This window comes from Rhododendron vialii, chromosome 4a (genome assembly GCF_030253575.1).
Source record: "Rhododendron vialii isolate Sample 1 chromosome 4a, ASM3025357v1".
NCBI classification, from domain to species: Eukaryota; Viridiplantae; Streptophyta; class Magnoliopsida; order Ericales; family Ericaceae; genus Rhododendron; species Rhododendron vialii.
Genome location: NC_080560.1, coordinates 17049435 through 17064292, shown reverse-complemented (window position 1 = coordinate 17064292; position 14858 = coordinate 17049435). Strand labels below are relative to the sequence as shown.

The 14858-nt window shown below is 34.7% G+C and overlaps 1 protein-coding gene across 1 annotated transcript; it reads right to left on the bottom strand.

Annotated features, from left to right (window-relative positions):
* Nucleotides 1–1024: 1024 nt before the first annotated feature.
* On the bottom strand, nt 1025–5570 carry LOC131322225 (probable mediator of RNA polymerase II transcription subunit 26b). The gene is made up of 9 exons (XM_058353480.1): nt 4409–5570; nt 3965–4033; nt 3751–3833; nt 2936–2988; nt 2699–2820; nt 2540–2567; nt 2101–2420; nt 1926–2001; nt 1025–1606 (listed from the first exon to the last, which is right to left on the bottom strand). The coding sequence occupies exons 1-9, from the start codon at nt 4883–4885 to the stop codon at nt 1479–1481; spliced, it is 1356 nt and encodes a 451-aa protein (XP_058209463.1). The 5' UTR covers nt 4886–5570; the 3' UTR covers nt 1025–1478.
* Nucleotides 5571–14858: the final 9288 nt, after the last annotated feature.

Here is a 14858-nt window from a genome sequence, read left to right as displayed (position 1 = left end):
AAACTTTTTTAACTTTCCTTTATTTTCTCTCATTTTTCCTAAATTCCAAACAGATAATTAATTATTTTACTAGATTGAACTAAAATCATTCTAAATTTGTAAAAGAGTAAATTAAAGAAATATAACTATATATATAATTGTAAAAATTATTTTAAATTTGAGTGGAGCCAGCCCCGTCGGCCCATTGTTGTTCCGCCACGATCAACCATTTCGAATCACTCGCATATTAAAAAAATAAATAAATAAAGAGAGAATCTGTAAATGCGGCACCACTAAGAAAATTGGATAGGGGGATTCCATTTATCTTCTTTTAATTTATTTATTTTATCACTATATAATTTTCTTAAAGTCGGACAAAAACACTAGTCGTGTTTAATTGTCTTCATTGCTCGATTCGCTTTTAATTATTTAACTTTAGGGCCTTATCAATTCATTAATTAGACCCCGTTCCGCTAAAGGTCTTATGTTTTAAGTATTTATTTTTCATTTTACGAGATATGTAATTTTCTCACAATTAATATATCACCTTTAATTCAAAAAATAAGTACTTATTTGAAAATAAAGTACTTATTCTCATTCACGAAGAAACATAATGAAAGAAATTACTCCTAAAGTACGAGTAATATCTCATAACAAAATAAACAAGATAATCGACCAAAAAAATTACATAAACAGTGAAGTTTATTTGTTCCTAGGAAGACACGTGTCTAAATAACCAATGAAGGCTGAAATCAGAGATAATGCCAAGAGTTCAAGTTCTACAAAATGTAAGAGCACCCATAGTTTTTTTTTTTTTTTTTTTCCCTCGGCGAAAGTCGGTAGAGTTGGTTGTAGTTAGGTAAGGTTTGAATCTTAGTCGGTAGAGTTGGTTGTAGTTAGGGTGATTATACTCTCATGCACGTGGGTAGGGTTCGATTCCCGTAAGCACCTATCCCCCTCCCCAAGTCCCCTAGGATAGGATAGACAAGGTTTAACAAATGATAGGAAAAAATGTATGCAAGAAAATAAACAGACAGATAGTTCATGCTACAAGTGAATATTACTTCTTCTAACATTGAAGTCAATTTATACAGTTGATATAATCTAACAAAATGCACTTATTCTGTGCAGATATATAAATCTGATCCAGTCTTGTTCTGGAGGAGAGAACTCAACATATGGGACTGGGAAAATCAGGTTCCTCCAACAAAACCAAGGATGTAGACCACATAACCTATATACCAGTTTCCCAGTCGAATGGAAAAACAAAAAGAAAGTCTATACCTCAAACTGGACTCAATTTAGAAGAAAAGTTACCAAATTCGTCCATCTCTGGCAATCTCCGCGGACAAAGTTCTCAATCATCAGCAATGCTGAAGTCGTGCAGCCAATCGTAAGCCAGCGACTTTTTATTCGGGTTATTCCACTTTCTGGATTTTCCAAAATGGAAGAAACTTGAGAAAGTCAAAGAGCAGATGAGTTCCCGAAAGTGGACAAAACTAACGTCGACCGCTTGCCCAATGCCTGTTGTGATTCCCAGGTCTCATGTTTGCATTTCTATGGCTACCAAGCCCCTGCTTGGGGAGATCATGCAATTCCATAACCTGGATTGTTCTTTGCCTCTTGGCTGTCAAAATGAGAAGAGGTCACCATCAGAAAAAACAACCAAAAAAACAGGTAACTCAACCACCGAATTGAATATGACCAGATTCGAAATGTTAATGGAGTTTCAATTGCAAGGCCAACAATCGAAATATACGTCTCTACCTTGCTGTTCAAAAAAAAAAGACGTCTCTACCAGCGTTGAGATTTGGGTAAGCAACAGAGAACATAAACGTAGAATAAAAAAGTTTCGTTTCCAGGACGCCAGGACCTAAATCATATCAAAACAAGAATCTCAAGAAATCTAAAACTACACTAGCAATTTCCAAGGAAGATAGACGAACCATTCTCGGCTTGTTGGTATCGCTCATGGAGCCTCCTCTTTGCAGCTTCAAGTCTTGCAGTGTCGTCCAAACACTTCTGCAGTAGTTTAAAAACAAAACCAAATAACCAAAAATCAGATAAAAGTTGATGAACCAAGAAATGAACTACGTGACATAATTTTGGTGTTATACTAACATCTTGTTGAACAGCCAGTGGCTTTTGGATTATTGTAGCCTTGTCTGATTTTTCCTGGAATTTTGTCCCATTGCTAACCTTTCGCTCCACATGTACAGCTTTTGTCGGTCTCCCAGGCCCAGATTCAGTGTTTGATGAGGGCTTACTGGGTTTTGCGACAGCGCCTTGTTTCTTCAATGCAGGTCTCATTTCATCACCCTTTTTGTCAATGACAGGTGCATGAGTCTCGCGAGGCTTCTGTTTGGGAATATTTCGGTCCTCCCTTGGAGGTTTCCTGCCATTTTCACGGTTCTTGTTGAATTCCCCACTGTTCCGAGGATCTGAAACAACATCCCCAATTCAAAACCATGAATCTCTAAAAAGTGGGGAATTCCAATAAAGAACCGAAATAGCAAAAGCTTTTATAATAAAAGCATAAAGGATTGGGATTTCAACTCACTTCCATCATCATCCATCCCGTCAAAGAACTTTGGTAAGCACAGTTGAGAAACAGAATAAAAAAACTTCCGTCAGCTTCTAACCAGAAACATGATAAAGGAACTTAATTTCTTAAGGAAAAAGTGAAGAATACAAGAAACAAACACACACTCACACATACCTGGGACAACTCCATTGTAGTGTTGGTAGCAAAGAAAACTCCTTCATCCAATGGAGGAGAAGGGAGGCCTTCTTCGTCATCCACAACAGATGGGTTTACAGACTCCGGAGTACCTTCTGTACCTATGAAGTACAATATCAATACTAGGAGTTTAGAACTCAGTTTCAGTAAAGAATACAATGAGAGACCAGAAAATATGCATCTAAAACAACTAATACTTGACAAACAAATCCCTACCTCCAATAGCTGCTGTAGCATTGACCCACTCATCTACCATGTCTTTCCAAAATCTGCAATCCATCCACAATATTTCAATTAGGATGGAAGGCATGATTACAAATCTAATGTAGCAAAAACAAAAAGAAAATTGTAGAGCACATCAATTTAGAGCACTTTAACAAACACTCCTCCGTCAAGACACCGAAGTATCAAATAGGCAGCATAAAACTAGATAGCTACTTAATGAAGGGAAAACACAAAAACAATGAAAGCTTTTCAGTAATTCCTATGTTTCCAAACAAGTTGAATTTTGTCAACGAATGTGGCCATAAGAACAGAAAATTGGAACAATGCAAATGAGATAGTTTCTTATAGTGAAAGGATACAATGATAATTGCTCGAATAAGGCAATCATAACCATCACCTCCATCAGGGCAATCGAAATCAGCACAGCTATAAGGAAAAAAGTAGGTGGTCTAATTCAAGAAGCAGTGCAATTCTCTGCTGATAATCGTTTGAGATGGAAAGATGTAAAGTCCAACCTCTGGCTTAACAAGAATAATGCCAACTATAAAAATAAGGCAAACAGAATTGCAAATCTTTAATAGAGAACAAATAATTTGGAAGACAATAGCATGGTAGCTCTGCTAAGTGAGTGTGGATTATTTCCAAAACAAAAGCATGGTTAAACTAAATGCTGATTCTTCATTGGAAAACATGACAAAAGCATTCAGAAGGTATCCACCATAAGCAAACAATTGCACATCAGCTCATTTTAAAATGGTCAAGCTGCAACATAAACTGATGCCTAGCCAGAAGCAAGAACAACATACTCGATGAGCGTCCGTGCAAGATGACGGATCTCCTTTGAACTGTGCTTTCGAAGAGCATTGACAGACTTTCCAATTTCGGTGGCCTGTGGCATAAAAAGCACTAGGTAAGTGAGGACACTCTCGAAAACTCAACAAAACAAAATGAACTAAAGCATTTAAGCAGCTTCACATTCTTAGCAAAAGAAGTTAAGGACCAACAAAATAACGTTCTTACTTTCAGTGAATCGACAGACAGAACCATCAATTGAAGCCTCCTCAGTGACTCAAACAGTACAGAATCAGACTGTCGCAAAAAGGAAAAGCAGAAGTTGTCAACAACCAGATTTGGCAAAAAAATTGAAGGGCTCTGTAGTCTATCCTTATCAGGTAAGTATAACTATAACCCAACAATCTTCCAAATAACACAAAAAATACTTCAAAATCTTCATCTGCCATAGCAGAAAGCTCAAAACTCAAAAGAATAACAAAATCGATGATTTGATCAACTACAAGAGGTTAAAAACTTCAAAATTTGGTCCATAAAAACTATGGTAACACAGATGCTGACCAGACTTCACAGACCAATCTTTAGTTTAACAGAATAACTGGACTGCACAGAGAAATACTAATTGGATTTACATAAAACAAAAAGGTCTAACAAAAGTTCAAGGAAATAAACCTCATCTTGACAATTATCAAGAATCTCTTTGATCCTCAAAACCTCCCCAACAATCTGGCTCTCTTCCTCAATCTCATCAGTCAATGCCTCAGCCTCTCCGAAACTGTAATTGCTCAGTTGGTTCATCATCACATTCATCTCCACCACCTGATCATCTCTACAACTATTCACCTTGCTCCCCTTACTCCCACCACCACCAACCTCCTCAAATTTCACAATCTTACAACACCCTCCTCCCTCCTCACCACCACCGTCGCCCCCGGCCGGAACCGACAGCTCCACGTTGTCACACACAACACACTTAGCCAATTTACATGAAAAAAGTTTCTCAGCAATTCGATCCCTCCTGATTCTAAACTCCTGCGGGCAATCTGAGGCCGCGACCATAATCGCATGCTCGATTATATCGAAAATATCAGAACTTGACGTCCTGAAATAATCCCTCCAGTCATCCAGGGCTCCTGGTTTCAGACCCATGATCGGAGACTGGACTTTTAGCCGTAACCGGGACGAACCCAGATCGAAAAATCGAGGTTTTTTTCAATACCCAGAAACTGGATTTTGGATTTTCTCTCGTGAATGATCGGTCTTGATGTTGAACGATCGAGGAACAGAGCTTTAGGGGGAGTTCCTACCGGTTTTGACTCAGGAATTTTTTTTCGATGAGGTAATGGATTACGTAACAGACAATAAGACTTTTGTGATATGATCGTAAAATACGATCAGATTCTCATGAACAGCACAATCTAGTTCTGAATTTTTTTCCAAATTCGATATATATGTATATATAAAAAATAAAAAATAAAACGCAGTTATGTTGGGATATTATGAAATGGGAAAGCAATCTCTCTCAAGTCCGTCTGTATTAATCAAATCAACGAGAAACTGAAACGGAGGAAAAATCTGGGTGGAGGAATATTTATGTACTCCTAATTAAGGGCAAAAAGTTGGAAGAAATCAGATTATATTCTTGGGGTGTGTGTGTGTGTGTGTGTCTCTCTCTCTCCAGGAATAATGATATCAGGTGCTGCGAAAAAAAGCCGAAGAGTTTACCAAAAGAAAAAAGGAAAAAAAAAGACACAGAGAGAGAGAGAGAGAGAGAGAGGAGGTTTTTTGGAGGGGGGCAGGTGAGGAGCACAAACTACAAAGTTACCGGGGGGTTCACAGAAGTTTCAAGTCGAAAGCGGATTTACATTTACCTGCGGGTTCTGAATATTTTATTTTAGTTTGGTGACTTATTAAAATAACGATTTGGACTTGGCTTGGATGGATCACAGCCCAAGTCATATAATACGCAGACGAGTGAGGGTGCGGGATTATGAACGCCAGCGCAAACACATTTTTTAAAAATTTTTCAAATAATTAAAATTTATTGAGTGTAAAGATTGAGAGGGCGTGCGAATCCCAAATTATATGACTCAGGTGACATTTCAATTTTGTCCCTTAAAGAATAAGTATTTTTTTTATAATTTTCAAGCTTAAAAATAATAAATTTACTGAAATTAAAAAATATGTAATATAAATTTTGATTGATAAATTTTAATAAGACCTATTAAACCTTTAAAAAAATTAAAAAATCATTTTCGTAAATCTATTTTTTAAGATTGAGAAGAGAGAGAGAGAGAGAGAGAGAGAGAGAGAGAGGGGATAGCGTAGGAGGAAGATTTTGGGGAGAATCGATGGAGAAAGTGGATAAAGATAAGGCTTTGTTTGGAGAGAGAAAGGGGATTTTGGGGGGGAGAATTGAGCGGGATGCGTTTGGATTTTGGAAGCGGTGGACTCATTCTAGGACTCGCAATTCACGTTTCCGTGTCTCTACTGTACAAGGGGAGCGATTTGTCCATGGAAATCATGTCTCATGTCTGAAAAGACTAAACTCATAAAATGGTTTCCCGAAATTACTCCGAAAAGAAAATTTTCGAACGGCCTAAAAATTCAACAAGAATTTCACGTGTCTGCCGCAAGGATTTCCGTTGTTCTTAATTTCTTTATACTCTCAACGCTCCCAAAATCTTTGATTTTTTTTGATATTCACGTCATTCTTTAAACTCTTATATCTTCTAATTTATGACATTTTTAATAATTTTGAAAACTTTGTATTATAGATCTAATCGAAAACTATCAAACAAGATCTATATTGCATATTTTTGAAAATTCATTTTGGAAGATATAAGAATTTAAAGAATGACACAAATATCGAAAAAGTTCAAAATTTTTGAGACAAATGGAGTATCTTTTTTCATTCATTTCAGATTAATGTTATAGGGTACACTCGTAGACAATTTATCTGCCGTGTCTTTCCACTATTGGTGAAAAATCGTGAGTTTTCCACCACCTCCATTGTCAATCTTACCGTGTGCTTACTATTGATCTAAATGATCAGCTTGTGGAGCCCACAAAATAGTATATTCACGCAAAAAATCAACTTGATCAAACATCAATAGACATATCAAAAATTAGATTTTGTTTCGTAGAAATGGATAGTCAGGGATAGATTTAACTTTAAAATTATTGACGAAATTAGACCGTCCATCTTATAAATGAAAACTCAAATTTTAATACACTTATCGATGTCTTATCAAGTTAATTTTTTTGCATGGATATATTACTGTGAGGGCCCTGTAAAATAAACGGTTCATATTACAGCAATAAACACCCGGGTGGGGCCTACAATGGCAGTGCCTAAAAAGTGTTTTCCACCGACAGTTGATAGAATTTATTCTCAATTATGTTATAGAAAACAAAGGGAGAATCGCAGGTAGACAAATTTTATAGAGACATTCTGCGACATCTAAAAATATTTTTTGTGTTTAGATTCGGTAAGATACTCTTATTGATTAAAATGGTTTAACAAACATGACCGTCAATATTGAGATGAATGATCGAGATGCGTTTGTTTTTGTAGTTTGGATTTGGATTGCGAGGGTGGATTCAGATTGGAAAAAAAGAAAAGCTTTGTTTTAGATTGAGAGAAAGGATATCCTTAATTGGCCGTCATGTGAGGGTCCTTCTGGGGTTTTGTTGGACCCGCTTGATGATCGAACTGTATTTATTTGAAAAGTCATGGAGAACATTAATCATGTCAAAAGATATATACATCAAATGGTAAAAAAAAATGTATGATCGCAACACATTTATCTTGAAGTAAATAGGTTCGGATTCCGAGAGAATTTATTTCTTCATTAAATGTATGTTTAAACCATTTTGACAAAAATCTAATATACATAACTTTTGAAATGGTTTATATTTTCTACCAATTTTTAAAAATGAACAATTTTGATTATTAGAGAGGAATTCACAAATAGTCCAACAAGATCGTAGAACTCTGGAGAGGATTCACTTCTACGGAAACAAAGAGGGAAAAAGTAAAGAATGGTTACGGGTTGGGGTTAGGAGGAGGGTGTCATATACTCATGACAAAAAATTACTTGGTGATACCGTCATGTTGTGCGCCAAATTCTTTATTTACCGTCATTTTGGTGAATTTTAGTCGAAAGTGTATGGATTTCACAAAAATTCATCACACATTTTAGTGGTTTTTAGTACTCAGTATATATGAACTCTACGAAAATTGACGGTGAATAAAGGTGTGAAAACATCACATGGTGGCGACCAAAGACCATTGAATAATTACTCACTTATGACGCCGATTACAAGAAAAACTCGGTGATTCATTTTCGTGCAACAAAAAATAACGAAGAGGTAATTTTCCCTAACGAGTAATTATTCCATCCCATGGGGCACCACGTGTCGGTGCTCCAAACTCCTTTCTACCACACATTTTTGTGGTCTTCACTACAAAGTCTGTGAATCTCAGGCCCCATTCCGAATTACCCCCTTAAAAATAATTACTTATTTGCAATTTTTAAGTTTAAAAATAATAGGCTTACTAAAAAAAAATGCAATATAAATCTAATGAGATCTATCAAACTCTGTAAAAAAAATTAAAAAAAATGTTTTTATATATCCATTATTTTTAAGTTTGAAAATAGATCTTTTCCTATTTTTTAAATAGAAATGTGAAACGGACCTTGTATAAATGTGTTGTGAAAAAAGAGTTAAAAGAACACCATGTCGCAGGGCATTGAACAATTTTCCCCAACAGAAACAACCCAGCTGTCACGGAGAAGCTGAGAGAGAATCGCCAACAACCTATTTAGAGTGGGACCTACCCTTCCTTATACACTACTAAAATGGACGGTGTGGCCAAACTGTGGGTTGGTGTGTATGGATAACCGATTTATTAAAAAAAAATAGGGTAAATTTCACTGACCTCCCTTGAGGTTTTTGACAAAAGCACATACCTCCCTCGAGGTTTCTGAAATACCAGTGACCTCCCTTTCTTTTGAAACAAATAGCAAGATTCCCCATCAAGTCAAGTAAACCTAAACGGTGTTAGTTTTTAAGAGAAAAATACCTAAATGCCCTCTATGATCTGCACCTCCTCTTGTTCCATTTTCCTGATCTCTTTATTTTTTTACATCGCTTCCGATGTTAACCTGTTCTCCACCACCGCCCTATTGAATGGTTGCAACCATTATTGGTGTACACCATACCAAGTTACATCCCAATTTCACCATAGTTCCTTCCTAATTTCCTATTCCACTTTTAGGCTGGGTGTTCCCAAAAATCCAACTTGTCTTTTTCAATTATTTTTTTTCGTTTATTAGTTTTGCACCAAAATTTTATGAATTATTGGTCTGTATCGACGAGAAGAATCAGAAAAGTAAAAAATTAAGTCCAAAATTCAAATTCTTTTAAGAAAAAGCCAAGTTGCGACAGGTTTTGATTTTGCTCATAATTTGAGAATTCTAACAAATTCACTACAATGAGAAGGATATTAAAAAAAGTTCAATATGACTAGTCAAAATTGGCTATTTAGTCATTTCATTTAAACTTTTATTATAATTTGTCACTTTTCAAGTATGTCTAGACTAAATGTACTAAAAGGTAAAAACAATTGGCAAAATTAAGCAAGGAAAGTTGATTAAAGACAAAAAATTACCACCTAAAAAACTCACAACCCAACATTTTTTATGTGCATTACTTTTTAAAAATTTTGAAATAAAATTAAAAAAGACATCCCGTTCCACTTAACTTTTAGCCCTTTTTGTCCTTATTCGAATTTTTTTCATGTTTGTTAGTTTTGCGCCAAATTTTAGTGGATTATTGATTCGTCTCGACAAGACAAATCGAAAAAGTAATTTTTTTTTTTACTTTTACCCAAATATTTTGGAAAAAATAAGAATTTTACTTTTTACTTTTATTTGTCCTTATTCAAATAACCGATTCGTCTCGTCGATTGGGAGATGCTGTCAAATGGCGGTGTTTTCACTTAGTAGCGGTGTCGAGCAGTTGATCCAGCTATTCATATTGGAAATCAACGGCTTGGATATTGATAGAGAAAGCAATGGACGGTTCATATTTGTATGCGCTTAAATTCAATCAGAGCCATTCATACCGAGATGAATGGTTGGATGTCACTCAGCACCCCACTTGACAAGGGGGTGCTTGGCAGCATCCTCGAGTCACATGGAATTTTTGGTTCACCTTAGCCCCCATGTAAATAACCTCAGTCGTTCATTTTTTCAGAGGATAATTGTTTAAACCTTGACAAGAAAATATCAACTCAATGGGATACCACGATAAGTGTTTTTATCCATTCATTGAACTTTCAATTCAGAATTTTGAACTGCAAATTCTGAATCAAAATATGGATGAATAATCAAGCACTTATCGGTATCCGATAGGATTGATTTTTACAAGGGAGGCTGAGAATTTATTCTTTCCAAAATGAAATCCAATTTTTTGTGTGGGACTAGATGTGAACCCGAATATTGCTTTTGTACACTTTTGATTCCTGAAATTTATCGGCATAGAGTTATTAATAGGAAAATATATGATGAACATGTGGTTACTATATTAAGCTTAGTATTAATTTTATCCCTATATGGGGGAATTATATTATCTCAAGGGAGGTGGGATTACATAGGATTAACAAAAAAGGAATTGTTTTCAAAATATTTCGATGACATAGGAATTGATTTTAAAAAGTATTTTCAGAATTATTTTTTTTAATATTAATTTCAAAAAGTTGTTTTACAAACACTTTTAAAATATATATATATATATATATATATATATATATATTTATTTATTTATTTATTTTTTTGAAACTTTCTTATTTTTCAAAAACTATTTTTGTTAAAAAAAATACTACAAAAATATATTTTTTAAAACTTTCTTTTCTCAAAAAATGATTTCACAAACTATTTTGTTTGAAAATGTTTTCAAAAAACAATTTTTTTAAATTTTTTTAACAAGCTTATATTTTCAAAAATCTGTTTTCAAATATTTTAAATTTTTGAATAAAAAATTAGTTCTTAAAACAACTTTTCCCAAATTGTTTTGTGATAAGTTTTTTTAAAAATACTATTCCTATCCCATAAGTAATCCCACGCGAATCAAATGTGGGATTGGGTGAAATTAGGGATCAGAGACTATTAATTCCATATATCTTTTTCAGTTCGCGAATCAAACAAGATAACACGTCCTCTATAATCCAAAATCATGACGGTTTAGGATTAAAGATATATGAGGTGCACTTAATGAAAGAAACAATTCTAAAAGCTTTATATCCGATATCTCCTCTCAAGACGATACATTATTGGGGTCAATAAATTTTTCTATTTTTACATTTAATATTGGAAAATGATATTGGCACTCTAAAAATTGATGGAGGCATTCTAAAACAACAAAGGAAAGTGGCTTTGGAATTACACTGATTTTGGAGTGCCAATATCATTTTCCTTAATATTTGGATTAACTTTTGTGTTGGTTTCAGGTTAGTTATTTTATCATTTTGTGTAGGCATTAGGAACCGAAATTCTGTGAAGTGCCGGCTAATTCGCGCGGGTTTTTATTTCTCTACTATTCTACTCTCTCTCTCTCTCTCTCTCTCTCTCTCTCTCTCTCTCTCTCTCTCTCTCTCTCTCTCTCCCCCTAACCCTAGCCGTCGCACCTCTTTGTTTCTCCCTTCCCTTCCCTCCCCTTAGGGTTTCCACTTTAAAATGGGCGGCGGGAGGGGGGGCGATCTCCTCTATAGAGTTTTTCTTTTCGTCGGCCTCTGATCGAAATCTCGTTTCCCCTCCTTTCATCACTCTCCACCCTCATCCTCCCCTTAAGCCTCTCGACGCCTTGGCCTTCTCGATTCCTCTACCGTCGGATCTCCTCCATATTCGTCGTTCGTCGATGACTCGTCTAGTGGTGGGTTCAGATTTGCGGCTGAGTTGGAGATCTAGGTTACTAGATGATGTCATAAGGATGGCAATTACCTCCGATCCGTCCCCGCCCCGATCCAAGCGGGTATTCCCCGATCCGATAGGCAAATGGGGCGGGTATGGTATTTGCTTCCCCCACCCAGTTTTAACTCGATCCGAACCCGATTATAGATATTTATATTTTTGTATGTATATATCTAAATAAATTTTATTGTTTTGATATAATAAGAGCAATATACCAATTAATAAAACACTAATTTATGTCTTTGTTTTTTTATTTCTATTTTTTTTTCAACTCTCATCAATCATCAATATCTTGTTTTTTTTCAAAACAATCTAAAAAGAACAAAACTAGTCAAATTATTATGGTGTATGGGGACCCGATTTTCTCCCAACCCCAACACCTCCCCAATTTCCCCCGCTCTGGCTCCACTCCGATATAGAACGAGGCAGGTTTGGCGGATGCTAAATCAGACCCAATCCGCCCCATTGCCATCCCTAGATGATGATGGTGAGGTTTTTTCATTTTCTTGTTGATTTGCGATCTTTTTCTTATTCTTCTACCTTTTGCATGTGGAGGTTTTCTCTCTGGTTCCTTGCCGTGAGCCTTTCTCTCGATTGGGTTTATCCCAGTTAGGTTGTTTTGGGTTGTTTCTTGTTTCCGTAGGAAAATGTTTAGTTGGTTTGGGGTATAGTCTGCGGGATGAATCCCCGCCGTCTTGGTTACTTGGTCCTTTGTCTAAGGACGAATTGTCATCTTGATGTAATTTTTGGTTGAAGTTATAATATCATCTGTTATTTTTTGGCAAAAAAATATATGTGTGTGTGGAATCTTCCTTAATTTGGACATTAGATTTCCATTTTTATATTTATATTAGTGCCATGGATTGAGTATAGTTTTTCTTATGATTGTTGTCGGATGGATTTCTGTAAGTGCCGTATGGTCTTTGAGTAATAATACTCATTATTTTCTGATATAAAAAAATTAAAAAAAAAAGGTCATGGGTTATTCAATCTTTATGTTGGTAGGAAAAAAGGATAATGGATAAAAATAACCATTTTTAAACAAAAAAAAAATTGACTTTTTTTTTGGCTTAAAAGTGCATATTTCTCAAAATATTTAGGTAAAAGTAAATTTTTTTTACTATTCCAATTCGTCTTGACTAGACGAATCTATAATCCATAAAAATTTGGCTCAAGACTAATAAACGCGAAATTTTTTTGAATAAAAACAAAAAATGCTAAAAGAAAAAGTTTTTAGCGGAACGGGCAGTGGCGAAGGGAGTAACGGACGAGTGCCCCCGCTGATTTTTTTTTTAATTCAAAATTTAAAAATTTATATTTGGCATTTTGTCTTGGTAATTGTATTTCATAAATTTACTTTTAATCACTCTAAGACATTTCGAATATCATTCATTCTCAATCTTATTTCACATATTAGAATAATGTCATTACACTTGCGAAATGAGATATCTAATGCAAATAATAGCGGCCACTTATTCTTTGGAACTCTCTAATGCATAATGTCCATAGTTCAAAAGTACCTAAACCATGAGCTATGGGTTTTATAATTTAGAATTATTAACAATGGAAGCAAGATTGCTAAATATTGTGTAGTAAATCGCTCTTAGACTTGATCCGCTAGGACAATTCAAATTTGTTTGTTTTATATTTTATGTATGCTACTTTCTTAATAAATAGGTTTGGTTTTTCAATTCTTAGCACAAACGTTAATTATTTATTATTCTAACATTGTTTGGTATAAATTTTTTTGGTTGAAATGTGTTCGAAATGTACCCCCACTTATATAGATTCCTGGCTACGCCACTGGGAACGGGCCTTGTTTAGAGTGGTCGGTTTTGGAGATTTTTGAAATGGAGAGAGAGAGAGAGAGAGAGAGAGAGAGAGAGAGAGAGAGAGAGTGTGGGTGTGTGTGTGTGTGTTTTTATCTCACTGGAACATTTTTCTAGCAAAAAAACCGTAGTTCCTTGTTTTGTCTGATACAGCGTATAGGAGCGTCGAGCGAGAGATCAACGAGAGATCAGTAGTTCATGTTTTTGCAGGGTGGTTATTTTATTCCAACCCATATTGAACCCATTTAAATTCATATAAATATGGGTTTACATGAGTTCAACCCATATTAATCCGTTATAAAATATTGACGGATTGGGTTGGGTTATAAGTAGGCGGGTTAAAAAATATGGGTTGAGATTGTCACCTCTACTTTTTTTCTTTTTCTTTTTTAACCATGTAATTGGACTTAAAGTTTATTTTCCAACCAAATAGGAGTAATATAAAAACGTTGTTGTATTTTTGAACTTTTAGGTCCAAATTGATCATACCACATCGAACCAAACCGAACCGAACAATGCACAATGGATTTGTTTTTAAGTAGAATCGTCGATCGATTTTGGTCTAAAAAAATATATAATTATATTTAATCAGTTCAGTAATATATAAATTATCTTATATAAATCAACCAAATAGAACTGCTTACAACCTTAATTAAAATTATAGTACACATTACGCTAAATTTAATCTCATTTAGTGCGGGATCTTTCAAAAGTTTACGTGCTTGAGAATGCATTATTATTTTGCAGGCCGAATCTAAAAGCATTTCAATTGAGATTATCACAACTTTTATGTGGGAGATAACAACTTTCATATGAGTTAAATATCATTTTATTATTCTTGTTTAACCAAGATATCATTTAGTGAATCTTCAAGTTGGGAGCCAGTTATTTTTAAATTTTTTTGAGATTATAGATTTTTAAATTATTATGAGGATTTGTGAAGAGTTTGAATGATATGAACAAAATATATTTTGTGTGAGTGCAAGTGAATCCAAAAAGGTCCTGTAGAGATTTTCTTCAATCTGCATTCTCTAGCTAGCTCGTTTTTTTCTAGAATGAATTTTGACATAATACAAATCTTTCATGAGACATGCTCTAAATTAATTAGTCTTGCATAAGTTTTATCCCAAAAAATAGTAATTAAATATCAATTCACAAAAGTACCCGTTTTTTGTGGCTCAAAATTCCCAAACTGTACAAGATGACGGTTTAATTTTTTATTATTAATATCTTAGAAGCGGTCTTATATTAATTAGAAGAAAATAAAAAATGCTAGTGAAGTACTTAAAAGAGAGACTTACTCATTTTTAATTTTTA